Here is a 13,930-nt window from a genome sequence, read left to right as displayed (position 1 = left end):
ATCCGTACACCTCTATCAACACTGAATGTTAAACATCATAAAACTCAAAGAAGCTTTTAAAGAAATCTGTGATTTACAAGCTCCTAAGCCAGGCTGCAGAACAAACTGAAAAATCAAGTATTTCCACAGAACCCAAACAATGCCTGTGACTTAAGACAGAGAATACTGCCAAATCTAACTGAGGTGTAGGGAACTTAAGCATTCAGACAGTGCTTAATCCAAAGAAACATTTTGTACTTCGTACGAGACAGCATACACCCAGCATTATTATTATTTAAATAAATACCCTCCATAGGTAAGTGCTTTTATTTATTTTAATTATAAAAGATGCCCTGAGAATTTTTCTTTCAAGAACATGCATGTACAGCATTGTCCTAGGTTTTATTTTGAGTAAATCATCATTCATGTTTTTACATTATAAAAAGTAACCACACTCACATATGCATACACAGACCAGATCATCATTATCATACACCAATACATTTTAAAAACCATATATTTCTGATATCAATATATTTATGCTGCCTCCATTTTGAAAGAGAAGCTGACAATAGCTTCATAATCTCTCTCAAGTATTGGCATAAATAGAACTTTTCAAAATATCATTGCATGTTTTTCCACATAAATTTTGATAGAAACATTAGCATTAATACAAACAAATGCAGGTGACATCACTGAACCATGACAGCTTGAAATAGCAGCTGATTAAAAACTAGATTCATTATTATAAATTATTAAAGTGAAAATACATTTTGAAATACTAAAATTAAAACAAGTATTTATACAACAAAACTTATGAAATAAAACATTTTTTTTATATCATCTGGAGACATTTGCTTTTAGATTGCTTTGAAAGTTACACAGGATTTTTATGAACTTAGTACTTGTAAAAACATTAATTCCAAATTCACAGCACAATGCTTCAAAAGTCTATTTTTTTTAAATGGTTCTGGACTTTGGTCTGAAATTAGGTTTGCAGATTCTTTAAAATGTGGGATTCCTTTTTCATATTCATAACAATTCCTTCTATTTCTTCCTTAAAATATGGGAGGCTAAGGGTTGCTAAGACTGTAAATGAGCCAATTAAATAATGGGTATGTGCATTCTAAATCCAAGACTTCAAACTAGAAAGGCATAACTGAAGAAAACAAAATCTTCTCCTTAGCTGCAGCAGTTAAGAGTACATAGCTGAAGTTATAGTTCATATCATTTCACTATGATGTCAGAATTCTGCAACCATTACATTATTTATCAGAACATATTTTCCAGCTTGGAATTTTATTTAAAAGATTTATTTTAAATTTTTAACATTGCAGGATGCATTTTATTCAGTCCAGGCATTAGAGAGTCCCATCTGCTGCTCCCACCTTATCCCACCAGAATGTTGCTTCCTCCAGTCTCTGGTTCCCTCATTTTTTGTCAGATGATCTAGGAGTTTAATTTTCTGTTTTTTCTTCATACAAAAGAAGAAACACACATAATATGTTGTTACTATATTATTACATTGCATAGCATATTAAACTGCTATTGTGCAGAACATTTAACATAACTCTTAGCTGCTGTACTTTAAAAATTATGAGCTGTTTATTGCACTCAGTGCAAAAGCCAAATGGATATATTCTGAGGGCATTCTTCTCAAGAAGGGTGAAGTTCTCCATTCAGGTATCTAGAGAAGTTCCTGTAGGGATGCATCTGAGTGAGATGATTAAGGTGGCACAAAGCAGTCTATTCATGGCTACAAAAAGTGCCACTGGCAAATTGCACTGTGATTTCTAGGTGTTCTGTTGACCACAAGGTGATTCAGGTAATTTCTGGCTTTCTCATGCCTTAATTTTTTAAACTTTAGATATAATGTTTTTTAGTTTCAAGGAGCTGTAGCTGTAAATTACCAACTATTTATATCAGGCAGAAATATTTCCAAGCTGGGTGTAACTTTTACAACTCTTGGAAAAACCAATTTGCATCAGTATTTTACAGTACCATTTACAGATAACACAATATATTGTTCTGTTTTACTGTTTTAAAATCGCTGAATATTTCAAAACCACATATATGATATTTTAATATATCAGTGTCAGGATACCTATTAGCTTCATCACAGAAATGGGACACAAAACACAAGCCAGTAGCACTGGAACTGGGAACTTCCAGCATCATAAATGTCATGATGAAAACATGATTAAAAGCTGTAAGTAACCAACTCCAAATGTAGCAAATCATGGCAGAACTATTTCATCTTGTGCTTTCTAAGCAATTATATGACTGGATGAAAGACATTACTTTAAGATACTTATCTTAAACATATAACTGGTACATGCACCAGACTGGAAGACTTATAGGTCAGTTGTGGACATCTTATAAAATACTGATACTTATTTAGATTTGTTGTTGCATAAATAATTAACTTGAACTAATAATAAATTAGAATTTTCTAATAATAAATTAGAAATACAATTTTTATGCAAAAATAAATCTACTCCCTCTTTTTACAAGATGGAAAACTGGTACCTCACATCCTTGAAGAAAGTTTTGATTATAAGTGAAATAAAATCAGCCAATATTTGTATGTCTACAGGCAAGATGCAAAATACTTAAATGCTATCTATGAAGTGGATATATTCATTGACAAATCTATAAAGTTTCTAAATAGTTTTAAACAACTGCATGTTGAACATTTGCAGTCATATTACATCAAAATAAACTCAAGCAAAACATCTTCTAACAATCTCATAAAGCTGAAAACATTCAAAAGAATATAATAGAGCTACATAGCCTAATGATAGAAGATCAGACTGCTTGATAGAACAGAGTGTTCATGATTTATGTCAATGTCTGCACTAGGATGATTCATGATCTAACTGGCAACTCTTGAACAGGAAGTCAGAAAAACTTTTCTGCTCTGCATATTAAGAAAGATCTCTTGTGGGACAAAGTACTCAATCAGTACTTTTTCTGATTCTTTCTTATTCCATCAGGTACTTGAAGCAGGTAGCCTTCTCTTTTGTGATTCCCTCTTTAAGTTATATGGGTGTTGCTTTAGCATAATTCTGGCATTTTCTATGGCCTAAGTATTACCTAAGACCTAGCAACTGACCCCTACACTAAAACAATACTTCCTTGTCACCTGCTTGTGAGCACTGGACCATGATTTACTATTTTTTTTCTTGTAGCTGTGTTATTTTCAAGAAGAGATAAAACTTTAATTGGCACATACTTATGAATTAGTTCAAACTGAATGTCTGAATGCATGAGTGTGGTAAGAAAAGACTTCAGTTCTCCACCAAAGTAACTCTGAGTTTTGAAAGATTCCTGGAGCACTATCATATATAAAATCAGAAATTCTTCATCCCTGCAAACTGCACTATATTGTCAAAAGTGAACACTTGCCAATATTCTGTAGAGCAATTTTATGGGAAATACTAGGCTTAAGCAATTAAGCAATATTTTATCCAAACATATACCACTTCAAACTAAGAATCATTAATTTTATCTGCTTATACTTTAATTTTTGTGTTACTGCCCACATATTTACTTCCAAAAAGAAACAAATTAGAAGTTACCCTCCTCAAGTTGCAGCACCAGAAAACTAAAAGTTAGGTCTTGCCAGAATTAAGATGGTCAGTGCAAATTTTAATGAGCACATACTTGAATCTGCAGGATGATACAGTCTAAAAAAACACCAAAATATTATTTTATCACCTTAGTGAGTTTTCTGCCTTAGTCAGCCCACCAAAGGTGATGCTCATTGATGAGCATCTATTTAATTGTACCTCTCACTGTATGACTTTCAAATTCTCACAGAGTTATTTCTGTCAGTTGCTTCTATATTTGGATATCAATTTTTTCCATCATTAAACTTAGAAAATAATGCTTCCTTGAAACTGACATTTTTGCTGTTTTGTTGTTGTTTCTTTTTAATTTAAGCGTGCATATGTTTAGCACCAGGCCTGACTTCCTGAGTAAAAGAAAGATAAAGAAGTACAGCTAAACATGGCTGTGATTGAATGCATTTACCACCAGACATTCCTTAATATCTCCCCATAGAGCTGCTTCATTTTCTTATGAAAACAGTTAAATAGTGGGTCAGTTTACAAATGAGAAGTTGAATCTACAGCACAGCAGACATTAGACCAACCTGAGAGATGTCTTTTCCCATAAGAATACAAAATACTAAAACTCTTATTCAGAACTAAATGCAGGACATCCTAAGCTTCCTCTTCTTTTCCCCAAAATGTTTTTCTTACCCTGATACATCCTCTTTAGCTTCTGACCCTAAGCAGTTCAGGGACTTTCTGAAGCAGACAAAGCACCCAGATGACTGTGTTTGATCAGATACCTACTTTCAAATACTCTGCTCTTAGGGTATTCATTTGGGAATGGTACATAGAGACTTGAAGCTGTGTTTTTCACATTCCACTCTCCTGCCTGAAGACAAAAGTGGAAACTGCTCTCTGTGAGCCTTTTCCTGTCCCTCTGTATTTAAACAAAAGATATCAGTTTTATTTTAATTGAAAGACAGAAAAATCTTTGAAATTTGGAAATGTTTTATGTGATTAAAAAAATATGTCTAACTAACCTTTGCACCTCACTGCTTCGTGAATATTAATCCATTCATTTTCCCCAAATCCTTGTGGGACAGCAAGTAATTGGAATTTCTACAGATTGCTAAAAATATTTACAACATTTGAACTAATTTTCTGGTTTTAAAGCAAGGAGAAGAGGCATACAGTGATTGGGGTGAAAGAAAATGAGGTTTTGAGCACACCTAATTTTTTAAACTATGTAGCACTCCATTACATTTTATGTTCTCAAGATAAATGCCCCATTTACTTTAGAGATAGCTGAAAATGTCAGCATGTCTACTAATCTAACTGCTGACTTTGAAATGGTGCACTTTGAAATAAGTGACCCCCTAATGATCACCTATAAAAAGTCTGAAGTACTGTGGGTAGTATTAAGAGAAGCCATTAGACACTGGCAAAGACAGGGACAGAGGGCAAAGTGATTTGGCAACTTAAAGTACTATTCCTGTGAAGCCACTTACTCAACAGAGGCCATCTGCTTTCACAACTTACCTTCCAACCTTCTCTACAAAATAAAAGCAGTTTTTAAAACTACAGGTCATTATGCAGGCTTGAGTTCATTCCAGAAAACAATTTATCTTGTACAGTGAAGATGGTAAAATTCCCGCAGAAAAACAAATCAAGTACACAAGGAGCTAAATGAATACTGTCCTGAGAATTTCTTTTTTTGTTTGCTAAACTTTTTAGTGCTTTATTTTACAATTTAGTAATTTTATTAACTTAAAATCCTGACTAATGCTGGGAAGATATTTTGGTTTATTTTTTAAAGGAAACTGAAAATGCAGAAGTGAAAAAATATGTTCATCCAGCTATTTAATTCACCAAAACAGACCATCACTATTGTTTCCTCTCTCCACCTAGCAAACCAGTATGTTTTCCCTCTCCTATCTTAGCTTCCAGTTGCAGTTTCTGTTACATTGAAGTCTACTTTCTCAGATTCCCTTTCTTGCTGTAGCTGGCTCCTTCCCTTTCTCCATTCTGCCTTGGCTAAGAATGCAAATCTGTGCTAGCAAAGAAAAGTCTCAGTTTGAGCCCACAAAATTACAGCTAGTCAAATGACAGTAATTTAGTTATAGTGTAAAAGGAATCTGCAGGGAATTTGCTGCTAGAGTCTACAGAGATTTGGCTGAGTGTGTGTCACAGTGATTTTCTATGACTTACAGTTTTAGCACAGGAGCAAAAAATACATCTTTGATTTTTTTCTTGCAAAATGCTGAATAGAACTGGCTGATGTTTAAAGGAAAGCAGCCTGAGGGAGATGCCTAGCATTGAATTTTTGGTTTTTGTAAATGGTAAGGCAAAGAAGGCAGCATTAACAACAAATACCAGTACCAGTTCATCATAAGTCTCAAGATTCATGATGGAATTGTTACATAATGATAAAACATATATAAGTCCACAAAAAGAAGGAAAATTAGGAACTAAGGAAAATTAGAAACTAAGTAGTCTAAAAATACTTCTATTTCTCCAACTACAGGCAGCTAAATCACTGTGACTGCAGGTATTACATATCAAAGGCACTAACCTTCACTTTTTCCCATTCCACCCTCTCAATTATATACCAGCTGAATGCAAATATGTGCAGGAGAAACAATGTGAAAGACTAATTAGAAGGTAATGCCATCTTAGAAGCACTTACAATTGCATACACCACATTTCTACCTTGCTATTTTAGCACTTCAAAATCTGTGTGCAGAAGTATAATAAATACAGGCCTAACTTTACATGGCTCTTCTGAGTTCCCTCTGAAAATATTACCAGAGGGAATATTTTTAAGAGTTTAACATCTTGTCACCAACTTACATGCTCATCTTTCGGGACTGACCCTCCTTATTCCCATTGCTCTTTTGGTCAGCTGAGTTGAATAAGTTGCGAGAAGAACTGGAAGGGAAGGCAGCATTCCCACTATTGCCAGCAGCACGAGTCCTGAATGAGTCATCTGAAACACAGAGGGGCAGCTTAGACAAAGAACTTCGGTTGAAAACACTTCACAGAAAGTAAACAGAATGAGCTGTTTTTCCTGTGACAACAGTGGCTTATTTCCTATGGCACTAATACAAAATTTTAATGGAATGGTTTCTACTTAATATTTCTTCAAGTATTTTTATTAAAGAGTCCCACTAAACAACTGAAATACACATTTTCAACAAAAAATATTCATCCATTTAATGTATGTAAAGAGTGGGATCTCTTGGGCCAATCTTTAGCTGCTTAAAATTTAGCTATTTAATGTAATTTAGTGGCTAATGGTTGTGAAATGAAAGACAGGTTTCTCTAGGAAGCCATTCATCTCAATCTTGTCTTTGATCATCCAAATTCTTTAAAATTTAGTAGAACTGCAAACAGTAGTTTATCTCCCTCAAGTCAGTAGCATTTTTACATAATATTCATTCTCCTCATGTAAAATAGGTGAGGAAAAACCCCAAACTCAACCTTTTTATGATACCTGAAATTCCAACCAGGACATGACAAACTCAGTTTATTTCTACTATTTTAAAATGTAAATTAAAACAAATGTGTAGGGGGAAAAAAAAGAATCTGAAAAATACATTTATTAGACTAGCTCTTAAATGCCTAAATGTATTGGATATCTATTATTCTGCTTTCTTTAGGAGAATGATAGCTTAGAGTATACCTGATATCCTCTAGATGTCTATGATATCTAGAGTATACCTAACTGGGCCCATATATTTAATAACCAAGCAAAAAAAACCTAAAGTAAAACACATTACAGTAACCTACTTACCACTAAAGGACAACATACAACTCTTTCCCATTCCTGGTACTGAAGATGTATATCCTGTAGCAGAATTTTTACTTTAAAAAAACCAAACAAAACAAAACCAAGTTGGCTATTTCAGAAAGTGTTCCTCTCAATTGTACCATCCTGCAGTTTAATAGTATTGGAGGTTATTTCTGAGTTTATATGAAGAAATTAAATGAGAATGTTGTGCTGAAATGTATTTAAGAAATGTATTAAATTAAATTTAGCAATTAATATTGAAAATTACTTTTAATATATGATAAAAGGTGACATTTATTAACTTAAAAGGAATTCATAACCATTTCTAGGCTTCAGCATGCCTTAGATGTTTCTTCCCTCAGTTAATCAATTACACAGAAAGCTGAAAATATAAGTCACAATTCAGTGAGCCCATCACTGCTTTCAGAGATCCATGAGCATTAATTTCATAGGAGCTGTCTATTAGCAAACATTTGCCTATGAGGTAAGCAAGGAAGAATATAAAGATACTTAGGACACTTGTCTATGTTGCTGTATTTTGGATGCAGTACTTGAGTACTGAAAGATTGGCTTCGAACCAGCTTGGATTTTTTTTCTTCTTTGCCTAAAATTATAAAGAACATTTTTAAATACGAATATTGCATTTCCTCTATAATTAAGAACACTTTTAAATATATTTTTCTGTCAATCTATGGTAAATGAAGGAACGAGATGATTTAAATACTTCAATTAAAAAAAACAAAACCTTAGGTTATTATTTATATATTACAGAGTAAAACAAAACTAGAAACCATAGAAAATACATTCAGTTCTAGGAGAAGTATCTTTTCCTCTGTGCAGTAGGTGTAACTTGGGTCCACAGATGTCAACAGAAGCTTTCCTGGGGTTTAACCTGATGGTGTGAGATCAAAGTGTTCCAGGTGAGTTTTTGAACTATTCTTACCTGCTGATGTACCAGAAGAGCTTCCAGAAATAGAGAGATTGATACTTTTTGCCAACACTGATGATGTTTTACTGTCTCTACCTAAAAAAAAAAAAAAAAAGTCCAGTAAAATCCCTTCCCTCTTAAAACTTAAATTTTTATTAAAGAAAGAGAGGACATAACAAATCAGTCCTGGAACAAGAGTAATACTATCTAACCCAGTGCTACTAGAACTTCAGAAATACCACAGAAAAGTACTTACACTATGTCCCAAAATGAAAAATAACAGAGAACCAAAACTGTAATGTGTTTTATTATTAAAGCCAAAATAAAAACATTATATTACATATACTAGATTATTATATTATATATAATATATATAATATATTATATGATCCAATTTTTCATAAATAACTCCAGAATTACATAAAAATAATTTTGATATCCAATTTCTAAATCTCTGTTTATTGTATAAAGTGTCTCTTTCCTGCTCCTTTCTCTACTACCTTTGTAGGAGTAAAGCATGCATAAACATGTACACAAATAAACAAACTTACGCTTCTTTTCAAACATTTTATCGTTAATATTTGTCGATCTTCCTTCATTTTTCTGCTTTTCTTTTTCTAATTGTTCCTAAAAGAATGAATATTTTTCTTAGATATTACTCAGGTAAAAGTAAATAAATTGTGTTCCCGAATATCAGTTCATTTCTACTCTCCTGCTAGCACAATCCCTGATGAATAACCAGAGAACCAACAAAGTAGTATAAAAGAAATCAGGGTAAATATCTCATTTAAAAACCACAGTCTGAAGAAAGCTCAGAGTTGAAGTTCACATCTATAACTTATAATTAAAATTATGCCTGGATTTTGGCATTTTTTATATTGAAAAAGATACAGACATTGGCAGCTGACAATGTAAAAATTTTCTGTAACAGACACTCTGAAAATAGAATATGCAACACTTTTATTTCATATAATTCAATGAAAATGTTTCTCTTAAATTTTAAGGTGTGTCACATATATTCAAACTTTATAACGATCTAAAATTAATATCTACAGTTGATAAATCTTTATGAAAAACAAAATCAACTATGTAAAATTGTTCAGGTTCATGTAATTTATTTGCCCTTCTGTAATACTACTCAGCCTAAAAATATATTCCATTTGGTGACTAGGTATCACTCCAGCTTCAAAAACACTATACAATAGCAGCTTATTTTGTATACCATTTTCACAATAAAAACTGTTAAATGAACTATAATTGCTCTAATCTATATTTTTCATGGCATTCTAATTACTACCCAGTCAAGAACAGAAAGAGGTAATTAATTCAGGTCAGGGTTTCTGGAAAATAGTTCCTACAAAATCAGCTACTAAAATTAAGGACACTCACTAACATATTCAGTATTAAAATCTTTAGCAGTCAGATATATTTAAGTAGGCTGAATGGCTCTTCATGTGTTTGGGACTGGAACATGTCCTAATTCCCTGTGTCCCTCTCAGGTTCCCCAAAAGCATGCCTCTCACTGACAGTGCTAATGAGGCCTTTGTGATACAGGAAGGTGGCACAGATCAGTGGCCTATACCATAGAAAAACTCAATTTTCTAAAGTGCAGCTGTAGAGACAGGGTAAAAACTGATGTCATCATACAGCACACCGTAGCACTGGAAGCTCTTTTGCACCAGGCAAACACTTTCAGTATAAAAGCATTAACTGTATCCACCTGCAGACTGCCTGAGCCAAGGTCAAGACTTTGAGAGTGTGAATGCAGGTCTGAGAGCCCAGCTGGCTCAGGACACTGGAAGTGGCAGGAAATCTGTGGCTCAGGTATACTTGCTCATACTGACCCACAATACCCATTGACATCAAAGTGCACCACAAAGGTAGGAAAGAAGGACATTTTTGGGACACTCCTCAATCTCTTCTGGTTCACTACAAAGAAGTTTATTTACTACAAGTCACAGGAACCATACTAACAATTTTAGGATTTTCTGAATCCTGTCAGCTGCTCAGCTTTTCCCACCTCAAGCTGGAGGGGAGGCAGCAGACGGGAGGACTGCAGAGGTCTAATCTAGGCTTTGTGGAGATGAGGTGAAGATATAAGCTGTTTGCTCAAGTGCCCACTGCAGCTTTTGCTTTTCTCTCTTTCCTGGTTAATTGGAAAGCCTGTAACACAGAGCATTCTTCAGCTTCCTTGGGACAAAAGAAGTTATGAGAATAATTTCTTTGCCTAGGGAAGCTGTATGTGAATTCTGAGACGTTTCATTGGTCAGTTTATCATGTCATACATGGCATTCCTCAAGAAAGTCAAGTTTGTCTTTCTAATTAATACAGCAAAATTTAGGTAGTAAAGAAAAAAGTAAAAAATGTTGAGGGACTTAACCCTATTATAAAATGTAAAATGAAATCACACCCAGATAATGAAACTATCAGGTCTCTCCAAAATACAAATTTCCCCTACCTTAAAATTACTGCCTCATTAATATAGAGCTAGAAACTATTTTAAGCTAATGACAGTGTACTGATAAAATATACCATTTCCAAAAGGAGATGTTCTTGCCTCTCTTTTTCTTGATCCAATAAATCATTTTCATAAAATCTTTTCTGAAACTTCAAAATAAAATCAATAAAAATAAAAAATCACTACATGAAAATGGAAACTAAGAGTAGTTGATAAGTATTAAAGTTAGTAAGTACTTACAGCATCTACAGAGATCTCCATTCTGTCCAATTCTAACACTGTCTACAAAGAAAATTAAACCATTATTTATTATTACTCTGCAGCATGCCACACTATGTAGCAAAGAATTGCCTTTTCTTCCTACATATTTGAAGCCTATGCTTTTATTTTTGTGGCACAAATGCAGTTTAAAAGCATCAGAGAGTATTCTCAGAGCCCTGCTGAGACTCAATGAATAGATTCACAGAATATCTGTATGGAAATCAAAATACACTCAAAGAAGCCCCACAGCGAGAACAGCTATAGCACAGGCATAGGAACCAGGACTGAAAAAAGCAACCCAGGAACCTCTGTCTAACTCAGAAGGTTCCACACAAGTGTTCACCCAGTCCCTCTCCTGCAGACTGGCCATCTACCAGGGAGGAAGGAATGGCTGTAAGGAAGCCATCTACCTGTGATATTTCACTTCATGGTTTCTAAATTTGAGACTAAGCATGGACATTCCTTAAAGATGCATTTTTTGAATATTCACATTAAAAACACATTTGTAACATTTTAAAAGCCTGCAAATGCTTTGTCTGTATATTGCAAAATATCTAAAATATCTAGTCTAACAAGATATCTCTGTCTCACAAACCTGATGAGTTTTACTAGAATCAATATTCAATCTTTCTCTAGTCGTTTTTTTTTCATAAATGGTCATTAAGCCAAAATCCTGAATTTGAATCACTACAAAATAACTGCAATATAAGTAACCAAGGAAACATTAACACTCCCAAATTTCACAGAACATACTATTCTACATCATCTTTTCATTGTTCAAAATTACGTAATAGAGAATGGAATTTTTTAATCTCCTGTTCTTACATTGAGAAAATCCACAGAAAGCATAACTTTAGTCATTTTAACTTTCAGTGATAAACCCAAGATTAAATGCTGCTTAAAAAGAAAAATGCTTACTCTTTTCACAATAGTCAAGACATCTTTGTCTTTCTCTTGACACAGAAGTTTCCTTATACATAATTCCAACTGCTGAAGTAAATGTTTATCAGTGGGAATCTTCAGAGTAGATTTGACTTTTGGCAACAAACAGCATAGCTTCATTCTACAAAAAAAAACCCAAACAAACAACCCAAATATTCACCTGTTAATGCAGATGCTTAACATAAATCATTAATTCTCAATGCATTGCATGTTAGCATTTGACACAAAATAACTAAGTGGTCTTATTTTTCAGAAGTGATTGTTGCTTATGTGTTGATTCCAGTCACACTGTTTTCAAAAAGTCTCTGTAGATCATGAATACATGATCATGAATACATGAATACAGTCCATAAGCATCTTTGGGTTTTCTGGGCTTCTTTTTAAAATCGAGAAAAATAAGGAGGCCTCTGGATTTCCCAAGTGATATGCACACCTAACTTTATCAGTTACCTACTGACCTGCTTCTGGGATTTTCTAGCACCCTTCCCACACTCTCCTGCAACTTTAGTCATTCTGAAGGCTCTTTATGTTTTTACTCAAGTTCCATTATTTAAGCAAAACATAAAACTTATAACAGTATTTCTTAATATTAATTATTTGAAGCTTTTTTTCCTGTATACTGCTACATATTCTACATACCTGACATTTGCCACTGGGTCATGTGTAAGTTCAAGCACAGGTAAAAAAAAGTATTTACAAAAGAATGATTTTGAAAACAGTTCCATAATGAATTCACAAGTATCTAAAAAACGAAGTCTGTTCCAGTAACTTTTTCCTTGTCCCAGTTCTGAAAAATAAAAATTTGTAGATATTATCTGTCAAGTTTTCAATGTCAGATAGAAAACATTTCACAGGCTGACCTTTGACTTAAAAGAAGATAATCACAGGCATCAAAAGAAATACTCTCAGCTTATTTCAATTCTTTCTTTTAGTAAAAAAACTAACATTCTAAAATCAATTAATTGTGTCAGTGAGCCCTTGAAAAACCAAAAGAGCAAGTGAACTAGCTACAGTGTTAAACAAAGAATGCCTTTCAAACCATGTCACAGTAGTACCAAAATCACTGTGTAAACATCAAGGAATGTTAATGAGAACTGTTAAAACTCCTAAGCTAGCTTTAAAACACATCGCATACACCAAAACATCAAATTTAGGTGACTGATTAATAATTAATTTCTGAGATTTATTACGCTGAAGTATCTAGAGAATTTTACTTCTACAGCAGAACTCTGTTTTTTATATTGCTGCACCCACAACTTAGTAATTTTGGCTAAAAGAAGTAGGGTTGGAAGGGTCTTGGCATATTGTCAGTTTCTGCATTGCCTCTTCCCCAAGCCCTTTATATAAACTTCTACAAGCTCCAGCTGTATTCCTCACATATGCACTGTACATTTTGCTGGTGATAACATGAGCAACTGAGTGCCTTCCAAGCACAGCCCCTCCAATGATGGAAGGAAATTGCACTGAATAAATGTAACTGTGAACAGATCCTCAGCCAAAGCTAACTTTCCTTTCTCAGTAATGGAGGAAGGAGCATCTTACGTTCGATCAGTTTCTGAATGACCTCGTGTCTCTGCTCTTGTTTGCGGTTGTAGCGCAAATACACGCACAGGGTCCGAGCAGCTGCTTTCTGCACCGGCAGGACATTCTTGAAAGAAACAAAGGGAACACAGTTAAACCTATCTGCAAGAGTATGACTAAAAACAGATACAGAATTAGAAGAAAAATAGCTAAAAAGTAGCCTAACTTTATAAAGTTTTAAATAAATGCCATAATGTAAGGGAGAATTAGGAAGTTTGGCCAGTTCATGGCCTGCTTCTTTATTCCTTCTGTCCAACTTGTAGATTTAACTATTTCATAAGCACCTTAAAATATTCCATGTTTGCAAGGCACCTCCTGTACTGCAAGTGTTAGAAATAAAATTTACTCATCATCTCTTACAGCAGTTTTATTCTTGAATTGACTCAGTGAAATTTCAGACTCTTAGCTCTAAATAATAATTTAGTTTAGAAATG

General features: G+C 33.9%; 1 protein-coding gene across 3 annotated transcripts in view; it reads right to left on the bottom strand.

Annotated features, from left to right (window-relative positions):
* Nucleotides 1–338: 338 nt before the first annotated feature.
* The window catches only part of PPP4R4 (protein phosphatase 4 regulatory subunit 4), a 58,958-nt gene continuing 45,366 nt past the window's right edge, over nt 339–13,930 (bottom strand). For 2 of the 3 annotated variants that reach the window (XM_018907270.3, XM_030240344.2), the window contains 10 exons: nt 13,458–13,563; nt 12,555–12,702; nt 11,892–12,036; nt 10,953–10,994; nt 8,806–8,881; nt 8,270–8,350; nt 7,837–7,930; nt 7,330–7,400; nt 6,387–6,522; nt 339–1,453 (listed from right to left, as the gene is read on the bottom strand). In XM_018907270.3, coding sequence (XP_018762815.1) covers nt 1,429–1,453; nt 6,387–6,522; nt 7,330–7,400; nt 7,837–7,930; nt 8,270–8,350; nt 8,806–8,881; nt 10,953–10,994; nt 11,892–12,036; nt 12,555–12,702; nt 13,458–13,563 — 924 coding nt within the window. In that variant the 3' untranslated portion in view covers nt 339–1,428. Of the gene's footprint in view, nt 1,454–6,386; nt 6,523–7,329; nt 7,401–7,836; nt 7,931–8,269; nt 8,351–8,805; nt 8,882–10,786; nt 10,862–10,952; nt 10,995–11,891; nt 12,037–12,554; nt 12,703–13,457; nt 13,564–13,930 lie in introns of all 3 variants that reach the window. The other variant, XM_009101784.4, reaches the window with a different exon arrangement.

The sequence above is a fragment of the Serinus canaria genome, chromosome 5 (genome assembly GCF_022539315.1).
Source record: "Serinus canaria isolate serCan28SL12 chromosome 5, serCan2020, whole genome shotgun sequence".
NCBI lineage: Eukaryota > Metazoa > Chordata > Aves > Passeriformes > Fringillidae > Serinus > Serinus canaria.
Note: the sequence above shows the minus strand (reverse complement) of the source record. Positions and strands in the feature narration are given on the sequence as shown.